This window comes from Spermophilus citellus (genome assembly GCF_964194105.1).
Source record: "Spermophilus citellus genome assembly, chromosome: 10".
Taxonomy (NCBI): Eukaryota; Metazoa; Chordata; class Mammalia; order Rodentia; family Sciuridae; genus Spermophilus; species Spermophilus citellus.
In genome coordinates, this window is record NC_138197.1 from 83,955,175 (window position 1) to 83,979,276 (window position 24,102).

A 24,102-nucleotide genomic window follows, 5' to 3' on the forward strand; every position below is an offset into this window, starting at 1 on the left:
TCCAAGTCCAGCAGCGGTGACTCGCTTTAGGACTTCGATTCCTTTTGCCTGCCCCGGCGTTAGCAACTGTATTTGCAGGCGAAGAAGCGGCAGCCGCGGCAGCAGCATCCCCAGCCCGGGTGGGACCATTGAGCCCCGGAGCCGGCAGCAGCAGGCAGGAAGAGAGGGTCGTGGCCCCGATCTGAGCGCATTCTCCAGGCTCCCGTCTTCCACAGCTGGCCCTCCCCCGGGCGCCGGGTGCAGGTTTCTAACAATGGTGCGGAGCGTCGGCGCGAGCCCCGCGTCCGCCCAGCGGTCGTAGAGGAAGTGGCCGGGATCCGGGTGGGGTGGGCAGGGAGACGCCCCCCGCCACTCGCTAGCTGGAGTTTGCGCGGCTGGCCTCTACGGCCTCGGGTTCCTTTAGGGATCATCGACGGCGGCTCAATCCCGAGAGCATGGTGCCCGCGCCCGGGTTAATCTAGTTCTCTGTTCGCTCCCTTTTCCTCCTCCTTCTCCTCCTCCTCCTCCTCTTTCTCTTCCTCCTCCTTTCCCTCCTGCCGGTGCTGCCTCTGGGTTCCCGGCGTGTGGGAGTACAACTCTGCCTCTCCAAGGAGACCGGCTTGTGACCACTGAAAAGAACTTGTTCATTGAAAACAAACCCGGAACAGCTGGATAATGTCCACCCCCAGCAGATTCAAAAAGGACAAAGAGATCATAGCCGAGTATGAAAGTCAAGTCAAAGGTAAGGATGGGAGCGGCTGCCTGGCTCCTTTTGTGTGCCTTCTTGTCATTGTGCTCGTGGAGTTGCGTTGCTAACTTGGTGTCTGCGTTTGAGGAAGGTGGCGAGGGACAGCTCGAGCCCTGGCTGAGCAGCCCAGGGCTTCCTACCAGCCGGTACAGTTTCAACCCCAGTCCGGTCAAACCTACAGGGAGCTAGATACCGAGTGGCTTCCTGGGGCTGCCAGCCGCACCTCCAACAGGGAGAGAACTGGCTGGAAGTTAACCACCTTTGGCTGGCAATTTACACCCGCAGGCCGGCAGCGCCGGTGGTTCCAGCTCAGTTATCATCAACATCATCATCATAATTCTTTTTAGGTGAAATCATTGTCACAACATAAGATTTCTATGGAGTCATTTTGTAGAGTCTGAACACCAAGTGGTCTAGGGCTTCATAGAGTGAAGGCTATTTCAGACATTTACACTCTCCACTATTAATTTATTAAGGCAAGCTCCTCTTTTATAAAATAGCTTTATAATATAGCCTGGCAGTTAAACCCAGCAGACTAGTGGGATCTGACTCCTCCTTTATAATGGGCTGGAATTGAGTGCCATCTTTCACACTCACATAAGAATATCGCTTTATCATTTGGAAGCCACTTGGATGTAAAATGAAGATTTGAATATTTGAGTAGTAGTTTCAGTCCATTCACATTGTCAACTAATGAAGAAAACCTAATTAAGGTTGGTTAACCTCTTATTACTGTCTGTATCTTGTGGTTTAAAAAATAATATTTTCTCTCCAAGTATTTTGTTTTGCTGTTGAAGTGTTTAATAAACATATATGTGTTTGTTGGGTTTTTCCTCCTCTTGTGTGGTCTCTCTGTAGCTTTCCTAATGGAGACAATGGATGGAGCCTTCAGATCACTGTTGTTCTTTGGCATATTCAATGCAAAGTTCAAAAAGATTGTTATGTCGACACCTGTGTTTGTCTATATACAGTCTTATGAAAGGGCTGCTGAGACAGGCATTACTGTATTTGCCTTGGGAAAGGCAGGAGGAGCCTGACTGTTCTTTTGTGTGGTCAAGTTGTGAAAAGACCTGGAGTCCTGTGAGAAGACCTGGTGGGGGTGGGGGTCCTGATTTAACTGATGGTGAGTGTGAATAGGGACCAACTCATGGCCACCACCCAGACTTAGGTTTCCTTTAGGGTGTCCCCTCTAGTGGAGTTAAGCTAAGCATCATTTAAGAAACAGAATTTTTTTTCCTGTCTGGAATTAAGATAATTTATACTTAAAAGAACTTATTACACTGATTTGGAAGTTATATTAGCAGAGAAGTAATTATTTCCTTAGAACTGGGTAAACTTTCTAATGAGGGTAACCATTCTTTTCTTAATGAGTCCCCACACTGTCTAAAACCATTCATTCTAAGGTAGTACTCTTGTTCAGTCACCATTTCCCTGGGCAGTTTTTCCACATGGCTCTTTGTGGCAGGTCTTTGAGGGGTGGAGATCTGGTTTTCTTGCTGCTTGAAGCACTGATTAGCAGAATGCACTTCCTAGTATGGTTTACTTATCTCTGCTCTAAGATCATTTGCCTATGATCAAGTCCTTATTTGCAAAAAAAAAAAAAAAAGTGTGTGTGTATATATATATATATATATATATGATCTTTTTTTCTTGATTAATTTCTTCTAGTGTATGAAATTTGGGGGATATGTGTTTACCTGTATACTTGAGAGTGGATGCTCTTTACATTGATTAAAAATCAGTTAAAAAAAATCAGTTAAATGGGATGTGTTATAATCCATCAAATCTAGATAAGGATGAATTAGGAATATGGTGAAAATGGTTTTTGAAACTAATTTTATCCCACAGAAAATGACCTCCACCTAATTCCCTTCAACCTTCCCCCTTATGCACATTGAAGATTCCTTCAGCAGCTTTAGGACTCTTCACTGTATTTGTCCTGCCCTGTGGCCAGACTTTACCTTTCCTCCTCAAGTACTTACACATCTGGTGTCTCACCTCCATCATTGCCTATATAGGCAAACATGGGAATAGGTTATTACAGTGGATTTGGATCATAAACATATTAAATAGCAAAAACTGACCCTTATTTCTAGGCAAAATCAAGATGGGAGAGGAGAGAAATGCCAATTCCGTAGTGCTTGAGGCCAGCTGTCCTGTGCATTGAGAGTAAGCCCTTGGTGGGAATAGTATGGGAGATAAGACTGTTTTCCTGTTATATTTATTGAATGCCTTTTCAAGGGGGAGCATCTTACCCTTGCAGAGTACCAATTTGTGATTTGGAATAGTCTAGCCAGCTACTTTATCTAATGATAAGCAAAATAAACTGGGCTGTTCCATTGCTGAAAGAAAACCTGGCTATGTGGGACTCATTAAGACACAGATGTGTTCCCAGTGAATTAAAGCCATATATATTGGACTCTAGGTAGCTTAGATGTAGAGGTGATTTTTTTTTTTTTTTTACAATAGTTTTATGTTGTTTTTATTTTTATGTGGTGCTGAGGATCGAACCCAGGGCCTCGAACATACTAGGCAAGCACTCTACCACTGAGCCCCAGCCCCAGCCCTGTAGAGGTGATTTTCAGAATCATTTTAATTGTGAGTAACTTTTTTCATCTTCCAACTTAGAATCTAATACTCTGGGATGTTGGCTTTTCTTAACTCTCTCCAAGTCCCTGATAACAATTGCTTTTTTCTCAGAATTTCTGAGATAAATATCTTGAATTAAAGGAATGATCTTAGATATGGGATTTTACCACTGTGACTTCCTCCTGAGGTTTTGGAACAGTCTTCATGTGGCCATATTCAACTGTGAATAGAACCATTCCTGGTGACAATGTGTAATTTTTTTATGTATGAGACCGTAACTGTGTCTAGTTACATGTATCATTCTACGAAAGTCATTTAGCTTCTTTCTGGGTTTTGGTTTTCTTATCTATAAGATAAGGAATTTGGACTCTTTTAGTTCTTAGGGTTTCTGAATTTCATTGAAGATGTCATGTCAGTTCATATTAATTTCTTCATAAAATGTTCAGGCTTTTCAGTTTCTCTTGGCTTCCCTGTTTGGGGGGAATCATTTTTGCTTTCATTCATTCTCATAATTAATCAATTGAGTTCTTGGAGAATTAAAATGTAATGAAATAAAGAACACAGAAAAATAATAATCAAAACCATGTTCAGCTAAATATAGCATAGAGTTGTAAGACAGGGAAAATCAGAAATTATACAAATCATTAATCAGGTGTGGTGGTACACTCTTGTAATCCCTGCAACTCCTGAGGCTGAGGAAGGAGGATGGCGTTCCAGGCCAGTCTGAACAACTTACCAAGACCCTGTCTCAAAAATCTAAAACAAAAAAATACAAACTTTTAAGAAACGGATAAGTTTGCATTAGGGACAAAGGCTACAATTTAAAGGAATGTGCTAACTTTGAGTAGAGAGTTTGGCTATTTCATAAATGTTGGTCAGTTTCCTTTGAAAGACTTAGAATCAGAGAAATAAATCTCTCATTTGTGTGAGCTGTTAAAAAGCAAGAGTGTCAGACTGGAGATGTGGCTCAAGCGCACTCACCTAGCATGCGTGCAGCCTGGGTTCGATCCTCAGCACCACATACAAATAAAGATGTTGTGTCCGCCAAAAACTAAAAAATAAATAATAAAAAATTCTCTCTCTCTTTCTTTAAAAAAAAAAAAAGGCAAGTGTGTCTGGAAAAAGTGTATGAAGTTCAAACCAGTTGACTGTGCTGCTTGTTAGCATCTCTGGCAAAAGCTGAGCAGTGGAAGAGATTGAATAATTGGCTAACAGAAGGTTTGGGGATTATCTGAGGCTTTTAGTGATCTGTGCAATTTCTGTAATCTGCAGGAAAAATATTGTGGAAGTATACATATGGAACCAAAAGAGTCAAAAGGCACACTTTATGAACTGTAACTCTTGGATGAGAGATTGTGTTTGTTTTAATGATACATACTTTTAGTTGCTAAGGATTGACAGCTCTCATTCGCAGTATTTTACTGAGGATAGCCTCATACTCTTTGACATGGGATATGTACAGGAAGTGCCAAGAAAACCTGTTGCTCTTGATCATTCTGCTGCCTGAAATACAAATAGTACATTTTGCTCTGCAGATGGAACCTAAGGAAATGCAAATTTAATCTGATGGCTACCTATCATGGTTTTTTTTTTATATTTATTTTTTTTAGTGGGTAGTTGGACACAATACCTTTGTTTTATTTATTTATCTTTGTGTGGTGCTGAGGATCAAATCCTGAGCTTTGCATATGCTAGGCAAACATTTGACCACGGGGCCATAACCCCAGCCCCATGCCATAGGTTTTTAATGTGGAAATTAAAAATACTAATGCCACTAATGTGGAAATTCTGTGTACTTTTATTACTTTGATATAACCTAGATTGGAAAATAGCAACAATTTAACTTATGAACAAAAATTTATAACCTGGATTGGAAAATAGCCACAATTTAACTTATGAACAAAAACATATAACCTGGATTGGAAAATAGCAACAATTTAACTTATGAACAAAAACTTTATAGCTGGGAGGGACTCAAACATTTCTTGTCCAACCCATTTATTATATGATGCAGGGAGTCTTAATGACAGATGTATAATTGCACAGTTAACTATAACATCCTTGAGAGGATAACCTAGGTCATTTGCTTTTTGATAGTGGTTATTTGCTTTCAAATTTCTTAAAATGCAGATATCTAAATAGAAGATAGGATACTTATCTATTTAGACTTTGAAGGAATCTTATATGGACCTAAGAGAGAATAAAAACTCTAGTCTGTGAACAGGAGTTAGTTATAACTAAGTTATATTTTGTGGTGGGGAGGGGCATTCACTAAGATAATTTCAAGGGACTAACCATTGTTCTTAGATAACAGCTTCATATGATGGCTTTTAAGGTAAAGAAAATGACACCTGAATGTACACAAATGTAATTTGCTTAATATTTTGGTGAAACTAATTGCAGCTACTGCAGCAAAGCCCCTTTACCTGATTAGTTTTCATAAACTGTAACTATGAAGGAATGTTCTGGAGAAGTGTTTAGGCAATGTGTGTCCTATTGAAACACAGTGAAGGTTGGAGTATAACACAGGACGGTAAATCTCAGCTCTAACAATCTAAATTGGTGTGTTTGTTCCTGTGCTGTGTCTGTGTTGACCAGTTTAGGAGTCAGACATCTTTAGCTCTGTTTCAGGTTTTAAAGTCTACTTTCTGGCTTTGCCAGGCCCTTTTCTTATTTCATTCATGTTACCTAGTTTCACTTCAATTCAGACAACTAAAAATTGAGATAAATAAGAAATGAAATATGCCTCATCAGTGTATTTTTGTTTTAGTAGTTTGAATATAGAAGTTGGGATTAGAGACACTTAGGTGAGGGTACTTTTATTTCTGGGTCCAGAATTATTTCCCCATCCTATCAACAGCACATATATGTTCCCCTGTTGACCTCTCAGAATGGGAAGAAATAGAACATAGTTTTCAAGAACAGGAACTTTAGAGCTGGGGATGTAGCTCAGTGGTATATAGCACTTGCAAGGGTATAAGAGGCCCTAGGTTTGAACCCCAGTACTGGGAAAAAAAAAAAAAAAAAGAAAAGAAAAGAAAAAATAAAGAAAGAAAAGAAAAGAGCAGGAACTTTGGTTTTAGCTATTTAGCCTTTCCACTAATTAGATGTGTGACTTCCTTCCAAGACTCAATTTCTTCATCTGTAAAATAGGGGTAATAAAACAGGAGTAGTAATAGTGTTTACCTTGCTCTTTTTGTAAGGCTGCCATGAGATCATTTGGGGAAAGCGTTTATCACAGTCTTGGCACATAATAAATACTCAATACATGCTAGTTATTCTTATCTGGTTATTATTATTATTATTATTTGTATCTCAGTTGCTGCTTATTACATTCTGATTTAGATAGTTTTTTTTTTTTTTTTTTTTTTAAATCCAAATCTCGGCAATCTTGCTACCCAAATGGATTCCAAAGTTGGGGGATCTCGAGTTATCTTCAGAAAATGACATGTACTTTTAGAATGAAATGAGTTTCATGGTAGAATTAAGAAGGAAAATATAATAGGCAAGCAAGACATATTCCCAGATCCTCATGAGGTAGATTTTATATTGTTGTGTTATTTTTTTATCCAGGTGCAAGTAACTAACCCTGAAAGTACATTCCCTGGACCTTGGCTGCCATGTATGTGCTTACAACCTCTGTTTTAACTTTTCTCCACCTCTGTCTAGTGATTCTATATGGAAAACAAAAACGATAGACCAAACAGCCCATATTATTTACCTGTGGATGAAAGGATTCTTATGACATCGATAAAGTCATTGATTTATTTTCACAGTCTTTAGAAAAATATTTTGTTTTAAAATAAATGTAGATCAACATGATATTGAGATTTCGTCTCACCTCTGTCAGAATGGCCATCATCAAGAATACAAATAATAATAAATGCTGGTGAGGATGTGGGCAAAAGGAACTTTTACACAATGTACATTCCTATATTAGTACACCACCATGGAAATCAGCATGGAATTTCCTAAAAAAACAAAACTAAACTAAAGATAGATCTGCTATATGATCCAGCCATATCACTCCACTGTAGGAATACAATACTTAAAGGAATTGAAGTCAGAGATACATGTACACCCTTGTTTATTATAATATAATTCACACTAGCCAAATTATGGAATAACTATCAGTCTAGGTGTTGGTCAACAAATGAATGGATAGAGCAAATGTGATATCTATATACATACAAACATATAAAATGTGGTATATATATATATATATATATATATATATATATATATATACACACACACATACACACACACACAAACATATATAAATACATACACACATATATATAGTGGAGTATTATTCAGCCATAAAGGAGAACAAAATCATGCCATTTTCAGAAAATGGATGGATTGGAGAGCCATCATGTCAAGTGAAATAAGCCAGACATAGAAAGACAAATATCACGTGACTTCTCTCCTAGGTGGAATCTGGGGCCGATGTGTGTGGACAATATGAAAGTAGAAAGGAGACCATTACAGAAGAGGAAGAGGATTGGGAGAGGGTGGGTATAATCAAAGTATGTTATGTACATGGATGAATATGCCACAATAAAACTCATTATTCTGTATAATTAATATACACTAATGTGGAAATGAAAAATTCTCTTATCATTGCTAATTTACTTCTGCTTCACTAGAAAGCAATTTGACATTAGAAACCATTTTCTATGTCTCTCCCACACCCCCTAGTATAGGGCTTCATTAAACATTTATTGAATGAATCGAGTAAGAGTTTGGAATAATGATTCTTTTATAGTGAAAATTAACATGGTAATCATTTAAATTTTTCTAGGGTATCCAAGTACTATCACAACATTAAGTTGAATTAAAATTGTAACTTCTTCAGAAAAATACAAATTTGAAAATAGTCTAGGTGTCCATCGATGGCTAACGGTTACCTAAATTTTACTGGGCAATGGTCAACTACCTTGGGCTGGGGCTGTAGCTCAGTGGTAGAGCTCCTGCCTCGCGCGCATGAGGCACTGGGTTCCATCCTCAGTACCACGTAAAAATAAATAAATAAAGATATTAAAAAAAATAGTCAACTACCTTGTGCACATGGAATGTAGCACAGTTGCTAACAATGGGTGCTAAAGAACATTTTACAGCATGACATGGTGAGTTATTTTATAATAATTGAAAAGAAGCAGCCTATAAAAAGGATGATGTAATATGAACTAAAGGCAATCATAACTCTAGCTGGCATTATTGGGCACTCACAGTATGCCAGTCACTGTTGTGGTTCTTGGCATGGGTACCATGAGTTTTACATGAATGTAAGCAGCGGTAATACATGGCAGGAGGAATCTATTTTTCCTGCATAAAGTGGTTTCCTAATGCCTGTGTTTTGGGGCCATGGTGTATCTGGCTCCTGGTAAGTTTTCAGTCTCAGTGGAGGGAATCCTCACTTTCAACCTCACCTTCCTGAAGGATGGGAGTTGGCAAGGTAGCTCCAAGCAAAGCTCAGTCTCTGGGTTGAACTTCTGATGACCAGATAATCAGATTTGGCCACAGGATAGCTCCCATTTCTTGCTGGCTTACAACTCATAATATACTTTGATTTTTCCTTCCTTTGAGGTCAAGCAGCCGGGGTATATTTGTCGTTAGAGTGCAAACCTGCCTGCCTGCCTTCTCTCCTTTTCTTCTCCCTCCCTTCCTTTCTTTCCTTTTTCCCTCTTCTCATCATCTTCTGCCCTTTCCTCCTTCACACTCTCCCCATCCAAATGGGTATAGAAGACAATCATTTATAATTAAAAGACTACCAGGGCCTGGGGCTGGGGCTCAACAGTAGCGCATCTGCCTGGCATGTATGAGGCACTGGGGTTGATTCTCAGCACCACATATAAATAAATAAAATAAAAGTATATCAATAACTAAAAATAAATAAATAAATAAAAGCTTACTGCAATTAAAAAGGAAAAAGACTATCATGCCAGACACAGACACGCAGTTTAAGAAATAGAACATTACTAGTACCATAGACTTGCACATTTATACCTTTCTGACAAATGTCCCCTCTTCCTATTTCTATCCAACAACAATTTTGAATTTAATATTAATCATTCACTTGTATTAAAAACCTCACTATAGTTTTGTGTGATATTTAGTTTTCATGTATGATACCTTCATATATCCAGAATATAGTCTTTAACTATGTACTGCATTTTCAATGATATTGAGGAATTTTATTTTTAAAAAATGGAATAATAGCCAGGCATGATGGTGCATGTCTGTAATCCTAGCGACTTGGGAGGCTGAGGCAGGAGGATCAAAAGTTTAAAACCAGCCTTGGTAACTTAGTGAGACCCCATTTCAAAATAAAAAATAAGGGCTGGGAATGTGGTTCAGTGGCAGAGTGCTTGCCTATCATGCACAAGGCCCTCAGCACTGAAAAAAAAAAAAAAAAAAAAAAAAAAAAAAAAAAAAAAAAAGAAAGAAAGAAAGTCTTGAGGGGCTGAGGCTGCATGTGTTAGGGCCTGGGTTTAATTCCTAGCACCAAATAAAATTAAATAATAATTTAAGAAAATAAGTAAAAAAAAAAAAAATAAGGGAGAGGCTGGGGCTGTCGCTCAGTGACAGAGTGCTTGCCTAGCATGTGTGAGGCACTGGGTTCGACCCTCAGCACCACATAAAAATAAACAAATAAAATAAAGGCATTCTGTCCATCTACAACTACAAAAAATAAAGGGGGGGAGCTGGGGGTGTGGCTCGGTGCTAAAGCACCCCTGGGTCCAATTCCCCATATCAAAAAAAAAAAAAGAGAATACTATTTTGGCATGTATAACACATCCTTAACTTTTAAAAGATATATATTGATGTATTTATAGGCGAAAATATGACATTTGGGATTTTCTTTATGATAATCTTGGAGTGGCAGAAAGTAGGTAGAGCTACAGATAAAATAAGACTGGCCATGAATTGAGAATCATTGGATACTTAAGTTTCCTTGTACTATTCTCTCCACTTTTGCATCTTTGAGATTTTCCCTAATAAAAGATGAAACATTAGTACATAGTCTTATAACTTTCATTTTTTAAAATTCAAGAATATGATGAAAAGATTAATCTGGAGGTGTGGCTCAGTGGTAGAGTGCTTGTGTAGCATGTGAAAGGCCTTGGGTTCAATCCCTACCACCAAAAACAAACAAAAAAGATTGATCTAAATTAATGTTTGTACCTGTAAAACTACTAGACTGTAATTTCACTACTACTACTTTTCTCAAAGTAGTTGGTATTTATATTCTTACCAGAAGGGAATGAGAGTCCACCCTTCTGAAAAAGACTTAGGATTGACCAATGTATTAGTTATGGTAGAGACAAAACAGTTACAATATAGTGAAACAAACAAACAAAAAAACAGTGACTTAAAAACATAGGGGTTTATTTCTTGCTTATTCAACACCCTAGAGGTGTGCAATCCAGGCCACCAGGATAGCTTTGCCCCATTAAATTATTTAGGTTTCTTCCATTTAAGGTTTTGCCATCACCTAGAAAAAATTGAACTTGTCTACCTGTTTGAAACTGAGTCTTAAGTATGTCTGTGTGGCAAAAAAAGCACACATCCAGTGTTTTAAAACCCAGGCCCTTCTTAGCCTTTATCACTTCTCCTGGTATAACTGATGAGAACCTGGACATGTGGACCCATCTTATTGCAAGGGAGGCTGGGAAATGTAGTCTCTCTGGTGGGCCCTGTTTCTAGCTATAACTCTGTGACCATGGCAGCACAGAACAGATTTAAGTAGACAACCAGGAGTTACAATGAAGATAGAAATAGTACTTTGTTTTCATTTGTATGTCTCTTATTGCTATGAGATAGCATCTTTTTACATGTTTATGGGCCATTTGTTTTTGTAACTAAAATCCTTATTCATATCGTTGTCCATTTATTAACTTGTCTTTCTAGTGATTTATGAGTTTTGTGGGGTTTTTAAAATGTGCTCTTGATATTAGTCCACTTTGTCCACTATATCTATTACAAATATCTTCTCCCAGTTTGTAGCTTGTGTTTTCACTTTCAGAAAGGTATCTCTTCAGGAAAACGTAAAGTAAAAAGCTACAGTGAGATTCCATCTCACCCAGTCAGAATACCTATTATCAAGAAAACAAAAAGTCACAAATGCTGGTAAGGATGCAGGGGAAAACACAGCTACTATGGAATAAGTATGGAGGTTCCTCAACAAACAAGCAAACAAAGAACTACCTACCATAGATCCAGCAATAGCACTCCTGGTTATAGACCTGAAGGAATCACAGTCAGCACACAGTGGGGACACCTAGACACCCATTGTGCTAGCAGCTTTTCATCACTGTGAAGAATACCCAAGAAAATCAGCTGAGAGGAGTAGAAGTTTATTTTTGGCTCATGGTTCATAGGTTTTAGTCCGTGGTCAACTGGCAGGAACATCGCAGTGGAAGGGAGTGAGGGAACTCTGTTCTTTCAGCTCATGGCAGCTGGGAGGCAGAGAGGGAGAGAGGAAAGGGCTTGGGACAAGATAGTGTCCTCAAAGGCTTGTTCCCAAATACCCATTCTCTCCAACGAGATTCAACCTGGTGTAGTTTCCACCGCTTCCCAATAGTCCATTTTGATTATGGCCAGATTATGGCACTTTTATGGTTCTGTCATTTCCCAAAAACCCTACTTCTGAACATTGCTGCAATAGGGATCAAGTCTTCAGCACATGCTTCCTTGGGAAATGCTTCATACCCAAACCATAATACCTATGTTTATCATGGTGGCACTGTTCACAGTAGCCAAGTTATGGATTCAGCCTAGAAGCCCATGAATGAATGAATGGTAGACATTATTCAGCCATCAGGAATGGAATTGTGTCATGTGCAAGAAATGGATGGAACTGGAGATCATCTTGTAAAATGTTATAAACCATATTCACATGAGTATCCCATGTTTTCCTCATATGTGGAATCTGGGAGGAAAAAAGATTCCATGAACGTAGAAGGGAGACTATTATGGAAGGGGATCATGGATCAGGGGGAGGAGGAGGGGTTAAGGGAGGGTAACCTGGAAGATGGATACAATCAAAGCATTTATATGCATTATAAAAATGCCACAGTGAAATCCATTTTTTTGTATAATTAATATGTGCTGATTATTATAAAAGGATATCTTGGTAAACAAGTTTTCATTTTAATTTGTTCAACTCTTATCAATTATTTATTTTAGTTTGGTGTTTAAGCAATCTTTTCCTACTTTGTATCTATATCATTTTCTAAATTTTTAAAATTTTGCTTTTGACATGTAAGCTTTGATTCAGTTACGTTTACTTTTCGTAATGTGTGAATTAGGGATACATTTGTTATTTTTTTTCCATATGGATGACCTTCTTCCCCATTTTCTAAATTGTCCCCTCTTTAAAAAATGATATGCCAGCTGCTTCCATCTTGACTGTAATTTCACAGTATGCATGACCTGTTTCTGGACACTCTGTTGTGTTCTACTGGTTAATTGATTCTTGCACCAATACCACACAATCTTAATTACTATAGCTTTACAATAAGCCTTTTTATCTAGTAGGCTAAATATTCCTTCTTTATTCTCTTTCAGGAGTATCTTGGTGTTCTTAGTTCATTTTCTTTCAAATTCATTTTAACCAAATACATTAAAAACCCATTGGCATTTTGATTGATATGGCATGAAGTTATAAATTCACTAAGGGAGAATTGACATCTTTATGGTATTTGTTCTTCCTACCCATGAATGAGAACATATCACCAATTATTTAATTGTTGTAAGTATCTTACTGTAAACTTTTATATTTCTTATGTTTTTTAATTAAATTTATGTCCCAATCTAATTTTTGTTACTAATGTTCATGAGATCTCTTAAGTTGTTTTCTTATTATTTTTGCTATTCATTAATGAAGTTTATTTTTGCATATTGGTCTTATGTCAAAGCACGTTGCTAGTCTATTATTATTTTATTGAGGTTTAGAAAATGGTACCCCAGCCCCCAAAGTATGGTGACTAAAGGATGATCTTCAAGTTATTGCTGACTTCCTTCCTTCCCTCTCTCCCTACCACTCTATTTAAATCTTCTTTCTTTCCCCAAGTGCAGGGTGGGAACTTTCTATCCAGTGAAGCTTCCTCCCCGCGAGGAATGCAATTATTAACATTCTTATAATCCAGGCAGGAGTAACTATGGGGTGGGGGGGAGAAGTCTTCACTTCCAGGGAACCTCACCCAGACAATTCTTGTCATCTGTTCTTCTGAGGACCTAAGAGATTATATCTGCCTTGTTAAGACAGTCAAATTGGTGCGGCCAATTTGGAAAGCAGTTTGGAGATTCCTGGGAAAGCTGGGAATGGAACCACCATTTGACCCTGCTATTGCCCTTCTCGGACTATTCCCTGAAGACCTTAAAAGAGCATGCTACAGGGATACTGCCACATCGATGTTCATAGCAGCACAATTCACAATAGCTAGACTGTGGAACCAACCCAGATGCCCTTCAATAGATGAATGGATAAAAAAAATGTGGCATCTATACACAATGGAGTACTATGCAGCAATAAAAAATGACAAAATCATAGAATTTGCAGGGAAATGGATGGCACTAGAGCAGATTATGCTTAGTGAAGCTAGCCAATCCCTAAAAAAACAAATACCAAATGTCTTCTTTGATATAATGAGAGCAACTATGAACAGAGCAGGGAGGAAGAGTAGGAAGAAAAGAGTAACATTAAACAGAGACATGAGATGGGAGGGAAAGGGAGAGAAAAGGGAAATTGCATGGAAATGAAGGGAGACCCTCATTGCTATACAAAATTACATATAAGAGGTTGTGAGGGGAATGGGAAAATAAACAAGGAGAGAAATGAATTACAGTAGATGGGGTAGAGAGAGAAGATGGGAGGGGAGAGGAGGGGGGGATAGTAGGGGATAGGAAAGGTAGTAGAATACAACAATTACTAATAGGGCATTATGTAAAATTGTGGATGTGTAACCAACGTGATTCTGCAATCTGCATTTGGGGTAAAATTGGGGGTTCATAACCCACTTCAATCTAATGTATGAAATATGATATGTCAAGAGCTTTGTAATGTTGTGAACAACCAATAAAAAAAAAAAAGAAAAAAAAAAAGACAGTCCTTATTCACTGTGAGTTCCTTCCTTCATCCCTCCTGTAGCTTGTAGCCACCAAGTATAGACCCAAGCACATCTCTAAGCTTTCATTTCTTTCTGTAATTCAGGATGGTACGAAAGCCTTAACTCCACTACCACGCTGTGATTTCCCCCATGCACATTAATACATTTTAATGTGTTTTTCTCCTATTAATTTGTCATTGTCTATACATGTCAGAGAAGATGGGAAAATTTTTCTTCACCAACAATTTCAAGTAATTTGTTTATTTTTTGTATAACAACAACAAAAAAGAATCTTGTAATTTATAGAAAAATCATTAATTTCTTCCTTTGCAAATCCTATGGATTTGATTTATTTTTCTTGTATATTTGTTGTAGGCAGAATTAAAAAAAAGTTTTTAGTTGTTGATGGATTTTTATTTTTATTTTTTAATGAGGTGCTGAGAATCAAACTCAAGTGACTCACACATGCTCGATAAGTGCTCTACCACTGAACCACAACTCGAGCCCCTATAGGCAGAATTTTGATGGAAATTAATAATAATATTGATACTGGTGTGTTCTCTTTAAGGATGATGATTGTTTTCTGTTTTTTATAAATACTCTTTATCAGGTTAAATAAAATTTCACTGTTTTATATATATATAAATATGTATATATATGTATATATATGTGTGTGTATATATATGTGTATATATATACATATATATATGTGTATATATATACATATATATGTGTGTGTGTGTGTGTATATATATATATATATATATATATATATATATTTAGTGGCAAATGGACACAATATCTTTATTTATTTTTTAAGAAAAAAGGAAAAAGAAGTTTTATTGCTTTGCTAGCAAAAGAGAAGCATAAGGGACTCTTGTCCCAAAGGCTGTGACTCTCTTGATTTATCTTTATGTGGTGCTGGAGATCGAACCCAGTGCCTTGATCCCAAAGGTGGGGTCCTTTTTTCAGTTTGTTTTTGGAGTCAATAAGAAGACCAAGTGCTGGCTGAACTGTGAAGAAGACTTTTATTCTTGGACAAGAATAGGGGAGGTGGGAGAATTCACCAATCAACTTCCTGCCCCTTAGGGGCTTAGGAGGTTGTAGTTATTAGGTAAAAGAAATGAAGCGAAGGAGAGGCTTGTAAAGGGAGGAATATTAATGTATTTCATTATAATAAAGTTATAGGTTCTCAGGGTCGTTCTGGCAGCCCTCTTAATCAGCCAGTTTAGGCCAACCCACCTGGAGAGGAACTTGGCCTCCCGGAACCTGTCCTCAAGGTTAGGGTGGGGCAGAATTCTGGGAGGCCACCCAGACTACTAGACATGGGTGGGGTGACAAAATTTTTTGTATTTCTCCTTTACTGCAAGTTTAAATCATTGATAGGTGGTTGAATATTGTTTGTTTGTTTTTTTTAATTTTTTGGTGCTAGGAATGGAACCCAGGGCCTCAGGCATGCTAGGCAAATGCTCTACCGTTGAGCCACATTCCAAGCCCTTTTTTATTATTTTAAGACAGGATCTCACTAAATTACCTGGGCTGGCCTAAAATTTATGATCCCCCTGACTTAGCCTCCCAGTAGCTGGAATTACAGGTGTGTTCCACTGCTTCTTGCTTTTTTTTTTTTTTAATCTATTGATATGTTTTTTTCTTCTTTAATCTGTCAATGAGTAATATTTATAGATGTCCTAATATTAAATCATTTATGCAATAAACCTGTCTTCATCATTGCAGATGTGTGTGTGTAACACAGTTGGTGCAGTTCACCAATTTTTAGTTTCTCAGTTTCTAAATTCTTTAAGGAAATAAACCTCTGGTTTTCCTTTCTGATAATGTCTTTGGATTCTTATCTAAGTTGTACCAGCCTTATCAAATGGATTGGAGAATATTGCTTCTCTCTCTCTCTCTCTCTCTCTCTCTCTCTCTTTTTTAAGAATTTAACCTTTATTTGACTTACCTGTTTTCACATGGTGCTGAGGATTGAACTCAGTGCCTCACATATGCTGGGCAAGCACTCTGCCACTGAGCTACAACCTCAGCCCCTTCTCTCTTCTATTTTTTAGTTGAAACTTTGGAATATTTCCTCATTAGAAAATTTGATGGAGCTATTGAACTGGGTCTAATCATTTTCCTTGTGTGAATGATTTTTTAAATTGTTAGTGCTATGTACCTCAAAGATTCATGTGTTGGAAGCTTAGTCCTCTGTGTGGTGGTGTTGAAGTAGTAGAACCTTTAATAAGTGGAGACTAGTGGGAGGTCACTGGGGGACCTGCCCCGGAAGGGTTTAAGGTAGTTTTCAGGGGACCCAGAGTTAGTTCTCCAGAGGATTATTATAAAAAGAGAAAACAAACCTCCTTCTGTTTTCCTATCTGGCAATATAGGCTATTATATAATGTTCCTACTATTATGATGCCATCCATCATGAGGTAGTTTAACTAGAGCTGAACTGATAGTGATGTCATGTTCTTAACCTCGAGAATTGTGTGTGTGTGTGTGTTTTATATTTATTTTTTAATTGTAGTTGAACACAATATCTTTATTTTATTTATTTATTTTTTTATGTGGTGCTGAGGATCCAACCCAGGGCCTCGCCGCGTGCGACTCAAGCAGTCTACTGCTGAGCCACAACTCCCACCCCTAGAATTGTGTTTTTAATATGTCTCTTTTCTTTATAAAAATATTGAGTCTCAGGTATTCCATTATAGAAATGAAAAACTAACTAATATAATTAGTTATAGGATTATTTTCATTTTCTATTTCTTCTGGAGTCAATTTTGATAAAAAAAAATAATATATTTTTTAGAAATTTGTCCATTTTATATGAGTTTATCTTATTTTTAAAATGTGAGCTGATCTGTATTGAGCTTAAATATTTAAATATTTTGCCGTATTTCCTTTTCTTGCTAAATCTTAAAAGGGGTTTATCTATTTTTGTTAATTTTCCATCTCTATGTTGTTGATTTCTGCTGTCCTCTTTACTAGTATCCTTCTAATTTTCTCTGAACTTGGTTTTTTATTCATTTTCTTAAATGAGGTATACACCTCAGTCATTTTTATCCTTCTTTTCTACTGTAATAGAATAATTCAAGGCAATAAATGTATTTTCTAATATAATATGAATTCTAATATAAACACTTGGAATATAAGTATATTTTAAGATGCTTATATAACATTTCTAACATGAGCACTTTTCTCATTTTAACATCAGCTTTAATGAAAATAAAATTCCTTTTTTAAACATAATATATATTTCTAATATAAGCATTGATTCCAATGTAAGCATTATACCTAACAAAGATATTTGTTCTTAACTTCTGTGGCTCTTCTTATTTCCCTTCTGCTTTATTTCTCTCCACAGCATTTAACATCATTTGTTCCATTTTATTCTTATTTCATTTTGTTTGGGAGCTTTAAAATTCCTTATTTATGTGAAAATTCATTGGTGTGATTAAAATCATGTTTTTTAAAAAAAATATTTTTTAGTTGTCAATGGATCTTTTATTTTACTTATTTATATGAAGCGATGAGGATCAAACCCAAAGCCTCACGCATGCCAAGCAAGTGCTCTACCATTAAGCCCCAACTTCAGCCCTAAAATCATATTTTAAAAATATTTTATGTAGTCTTTTGTGGTGGTGCACTCCTGTAACCCCAGCTACTTGGGAGGCTGAGGTAAGAGGATGGCAAGTTTGAGGCCAGCCTAGGCAACTTAGCAAGACCCTGGCTCAAAATAAAAAGGGCTGGGAATGTAGCTCAGTGGTATAGTGCCCCTGGATTCAATCCCCAGTTCTGAAATGAATGAATGAATGAATGAATGAATGAATGAATAAGAAATAAAATAAAAATTTTATCAGGCTGGGGTCATGGTGCTCAGTGGCAGAGCGCTTGCCTGGCATGTGTGAGGCACTGGGTTCAATCCTCAGCACCACATACCAATAAAGAAATAAAATTTTTATCTTTCATTATATTAGTCTTCCTTCCCTTGTTGTTTCTTTCTGATGCTGTGGATAAAACCCAAGGCCACCAATAAGCCTATGAGTTAAACCCTACCCCTCCTTCTCCCCACCCCTTTCTCTCAGTTGTTGAACCTATCAATTCATTGTAATCATTTCAAACTTATCTAGTTTTATCTTAACAAGAGAACTCACAGTTTATATTGTCCATAGTCCAAGTTACTTTGGGGAGAGGAAGTCTGTTTTTTTTTTTTCTTTTATTTTTTTCTAAAAAGAACTATATTGCTTTGGCCATTTTCCATCTAGAACAATGTTTAAAGCAAGAGTGAAACAATGAGGATGATACATTCACAAAAGAGCAAACTAGTGTTGTAGCAACCCTTTTTCAAGTACTTCATTTATTGATTTGTACATATGGAAAAATTCAGAACATAAGGATTTTAGAAACGAAATGCAAACATCTGAACCATTTTAGATACTGTTGGGAAATCTCTGGGGACTTGCTCTTGCAATCATCCAGAGCATGGCCTTACTGCAGAAGGCTGAGACAGCTTTCCTCCCTTGAGGAGCTGATTCCCTTCCCTTTCCAAACTGGCTGTAGGGCCCTCGAAACAACAGGGCCCTGGGGTGGTGGTGTCCTCCAGGCTCCTGGGTCTCAGGCAGAATGGCCAACCTGGCTTAAGAGCATTTTCAAAATTCTTCATGTCCTGGTTCTTGAGCCATCGTTCCTAATTCCCTTCTCAATTGGTCTGTAGAAGACCTCTGGACTTTCATTCTTTGCTTTTATAATTCCGAAGGTGCAGTTTACAAAAACAGCTTCCTCCCACAGTCCTCCAGCAGTTAAGATGGAACAATATGTATCTGCTTATCATAAGTCAGACCATTTTCATTTTAGATGTCTGGCTGTGAAATGAGTATGTTTCAACAATGGAATTAAGCCTTTAAACAGTATTTACCAAGGAGAGGAGTGGGAGGAAGTCCCTCTACTCATCTGATGTTACATATGTAATGGGACTACCCGCCTTGTCTTTGGATGTCTTATCAATGCAGTTCACAAAAGTTCTCTTGGAAAGATCAGTTGTGGCTCTACCATTTCACACATATTGATTACCCACAGTTCAAGTACAGTTCAGTCAAATAGTAATTCCCAAGCACCAGGAGAGAAAATCCAGAATTTTGTTGTTTCAGGATAACTCTGCCATAGTGTATAAGAACTAACCTCAGTGTGCTGTGAGACCAAAGTGGCAAACAAATCTAAAATGGCAATTTATTGAGGGACTTAGTGGTCCTGGGTAGCTGCAAGACAACAGGGATCCCTACAGTTTGGATCAGAGAGAGGGGTGTGTTTGTGAGTTTTTCATCCTGACTAGAATGTACCTGGTTTATCTTAATATCAAAAAGGCCATCCCTGGAGCTAGAATCCAGTTGTGAAGTTTTACATTCCACTCTAATGATTTTGTCTCTTGATAGTTTGGTAGGAAATTATGTGGGAAAACCCAGCTAAGGTCATTTTGGGGTAGCATGGTACCATTCAAGATGGTGCAGAGAGGTCAAGTTGAATCCATATATTAGTAAACCATACCTTTGATCTGTGCTATAAGACTGAGTTCTGCCCATATCCCCTCTTTATAGAAGAGGTAGATAAAAAGAAATAGATAAAAAGTATATTTTCTGAAGGCACAGATTGAGCAACACTAGAAAAGGTGAGAACTGGTTTTTCTTTGATTGGCTCCAGGGCTTGATTAATTAGCTCTCATTTCTTTGACCATCCCTGTTTTTACCTTTATCTTCAACATTACAGGCATTGGGTGCATTCTTTGCTAATAGTATCATACAAAAGATTTTGAGAATTTGGAGAACATTTATAAGTTTTTGTGCCTCTTAGAAAAGAGAGTTTTCTCAGTACAGCTTACATAAAGGGAAAGTTAATGAATGAAAGTCAAATTGTCTCTCCATTGTTAATTGAACTTCTTTTGCCATTGTATTGATAGTGTTTATGAAAGATTTCCAGACTGCATTTTTCTGGAGTTTAGAGCTTAATTATATACATCTATATGTATTTTCGAAAAACTTAATAAAAAATAAATGTCTTCTTTGAAACTGGGAAGTCTGCTTTCCTTACACTTAGTCTAGAAATTACTCTTTTTTTCTGTCAGGCATCTTGTTTCCTGGACCGTCTTGGAATTAAACTGTGAAATAACATACAGAAAGCATGTACCGTGAAACTCAATAAAAATTTCTTTTGTTGCCTTTGTGGTCATTCATCTTTTGGATATTCTGACATTTTCATAATGGTGGGCTCCCTTTTCAAATACCGTATAACACTCTGAAACAAGCACACTTGTGTAGATTTATGTATTTTTCCATGTAACTTGGTAGTTTTATAGCATGGCCTCAGGAATCAGACTGCTAGGTCTGAATCCTGGCTCAGCCCCTTTCTAGCAGTTCAACTGGGGAAAATTACTTCATCTCCTCTTCCTTACTTTTTTTGCTGTTAAAATACTGATAATAATAGTACCTACTTAGAGCCTTGTTGAGGAGACAAACTCACACAGTAAGTGTACAAAATATGTAAATGCATTACCACTTCTATGAATTTAGGCTCTGGAAGCAAGAATAATGCAGTTTAGGTTACGAAAGACTTAATCCAAAGGAGCTCAGGGAGGACATGATAACTAAATGCAAGATGATATCCTGCCACAGGAAAGGGACATTAGATAAAAACCTAAGGGACCTTGAATGAAGTGTAGACTTTTTATTAATGTTAGAAAATACTTAGTAAGATTGAGAAAATAAAATGTTTTAAAATATTCCACTCATAACTTTTATGATTATAAAAAAAACTGTGTGGGTGTACCAGTGGTCTACTTTATGTTTCCAATGTAGCCCTGGCTGCTCTGCCACTGTGGCTTATTTTTAAAAGGACAGGATTCTTTGTCTTCTTGTCTCCCTCCCCCTCCCTAATCTCAGAGGAAACAGGATTACCCTTTCTTCCCCATCCTAGGCACAGGAAGGAAGGAATTCGGACTTGGGTATGGTACAGAATATCTCGAAAATGATTATTTCCCAAAGGAACAAGTGAATTACAACTCCCAACAGAGAATACAGGCAATGTAGCCTTTGAATCACCTCTTTAAAAACCCACTGTTCCCCCTGATGGGCAGAATCCCAGCCTCTGAGACAGCAGTCCCCTGTGCTTCTCTTTTGCTAGCAAAGCAATGAAACTTCTTTTTCCTTTTTCTCAAAAGGGTGTCCTAGTTGTTGGATTGGCATTGGGGATAAGGACTGAGTTTTCAGTAGCACGGGGACATTTTAAAAAGTTTTCCTTTTCCCTCTGAAGGTTTGATAAGTTTACACAATGTGAAATGATGGATTAACAGGAAAAAAACAACAGTAATATACATGATTCGCACAAACACGGAAGCCATACACATTCAGTATGAGACCCAAGAAGGGGTGAGATGGCTTAACCTCAGTAGAACTAAACAGAGGGGAAGGGACATGGGCTTACTGGGGAAGGGAGGTGGTGGCAGCCTATGGAAAATTGGGGAAGAAGGTACCCCAGCAAGTAAAGATTGTCTTGTTAAGAAGATGAAGGGGGTCTGAGGATGTGGCTCAAGCGGTAGCGCACCCGTCTGGCATGTGTGCGGCCTGGGTTCGATCCTCAGCACCACATACCAACAAAGATGTTGTTTCTGCCGAAAACTAAGAAATAAAATATTAAAATTCTCTCTCTCCTCACTCTCTCTTAAAAAAAAAAATCTTTTTTTTTTTTTAATTTATTTTTATTTTTTTTATTGGTTGTTCAAAACATTACAAAGCTCATGATATATCATCTTTCATACATTTGACTCAATTGGGTTATGAACTCCCATTTTTACCCCAAATACAAATTGCAGAATCACATCGGTTACACACTCACATTTTTACATAATGGCATATTAGTGACTGTTGTATTCTGCTACCTTTCCTATCCCCTACTATTCCCCCTCCCCTCCCCTCCCCTCCCATCATCCCTCTCTACCTCATCTGCTGTTGTTCAATTAAAAAAAATCTTAAAAAAAAAAGAAGATGAAGGCTTCTGTGTAATAACAGCCTCCTGTGGCAATTTCTCTCTGGGCTGGTGTCAGATTTCCAATCTCTTCTTCCTGTGAAAAGATCTTTCCTGGGCAGAAAAGGGAATATCAGATAGAATAGTTCCTTTATATCCCCTGGATATTTACTTCAGTAAGATAGATCTCATTCATAGATGTAATTTTTTTTTTTTAAACATGAAAGGGCACACAGCCTTTCAGATTTAATGTCTGAAGAGGTCTACAGTTTCTCTAAATCACCATCTTGAAATATGCCAAACAAATGTATTTTAGGGTGTCATATTTTAGGGACCCTTATTGACTAAAATACTGAATTGGTAAAGCAGACAATTGAAATTGCCCTCTTTCCAAAGATAATTATTCTAAATGGTTTATAGTACATCATTTTAATCATACCATTTGTATTTATGCTTATTATATTTGTTTATGTTTATAATCTATTTATTTGACAGATGATAGGATCATTTGCAGATTAGTTAATGTAGACTTTTTTTTGCTCAACAATATATCATCTATATCAGTGCTCCTCAGATGTGGTATATGATCCATGCTGGTTCACAAGCTATTTTTTACCAGGACATGAAGTAAGGTAAATTGTGATAATGCTTCTTTTATCAAGAAAGCCCTGCTACAAATGAATGTCACCTAAACCAAACAGTGGTGCTTAGTGGTATGACCCTTCAGATTCTGACCCAAGCTCCTCATCTTACTGTGGATTGGTAAAAACAGTTCACTGACCTTCATTAGAGTGGTATTGGTCTTCAACATTCCATAGAAATATGCTAAGGGCTGGCTTATCCCTTGTTAGCTGTTACTTTTACCTGTTGTGCCTGTGGATTGACTATCAAGATTGTCTTTTAAAGGGAGTAGTGGTAGCATTCACTCGTGGTCACTTTGTCCTTTAATCTGCATCAGTTTCCAGGATCAGGATTCCTCTAGAGAGGAAACATGGTGTAGAGGTTGAGATCTTGGAAAAACCCAATTTGAATTATGGCTGATCTGGAACCTATTTTTTTTTTTAATCTGAAAAATACTATTTCATAAGATTATGGGGAAGATTAAATGAGATCATGCCTACAAAGACACTAGTAGTATCTTCGCATTTAGTAAGGGCTCAGTAACATCAATAACAATAACATTATTATTATTTATTATTAACAGAAGCTGTGATCTAAATTAATTGACAATTTTTTCTTCAATAATTTAAGACACATTCAACTCCAAGAGGTTAAAATTACTTGACAGACTTAAATCTTACAAAACAAACACTAAAACTATAGATTTTAATGATTCTTTAGAAAAGATATGGTAGGCATTTAGCCAATCACCAGAAGCTACACTGAGCCCAATCAAGAGTTGTGTTGGTAAGTTTCCTATGACTTTAAGCTACCAAAAGATATTTTGTTACAACTTTTTACATGATTGTTGTTAGAGAGACTCCAGTGCTAATGAATTTTATTTTCTATGTGTGTATGATTGCAGCTATAGATAAAACCTGCTTATTAAGAGTTTCCAAAAATAAATCGTTGGCCAAACAAGAGAAGAGAACCATTAGCTATTCCATCTGTCTGTCAAACACATAATCTTTTCATTTGTTTCCAGACATGTATATGGTGCCCTAG

General features: G+C 37.3%; 1 protein-coding gene across 2 annotated transcripts in view; it reads left to right on the forward strand.

Moving 5' to 3' along the window:
* The first annotated feature begins 580 nt into the window (after positions 1-580).
* The window catches only part of SRGAP1 (SLIT-ROBO Rho GTPase activating protein 1), a 294,904-nt gene continuing 271,382 nt past the window's right edge, over positions 581-24,102 (forward strand). For both annotated transcript variants that reach the window (XM_081309469.1, XM_081309470.1), the window contains exon 1: positions 581-721. In XM_081309469.1, coding sequence (XP_081165595.1) covers positions 655-721 — 67 coding nt within the window. In that variant the 5' untranslated portion in view covers positions 581-654. The remainder of the gene's footprint in view (positions 722-24,102) is intronic.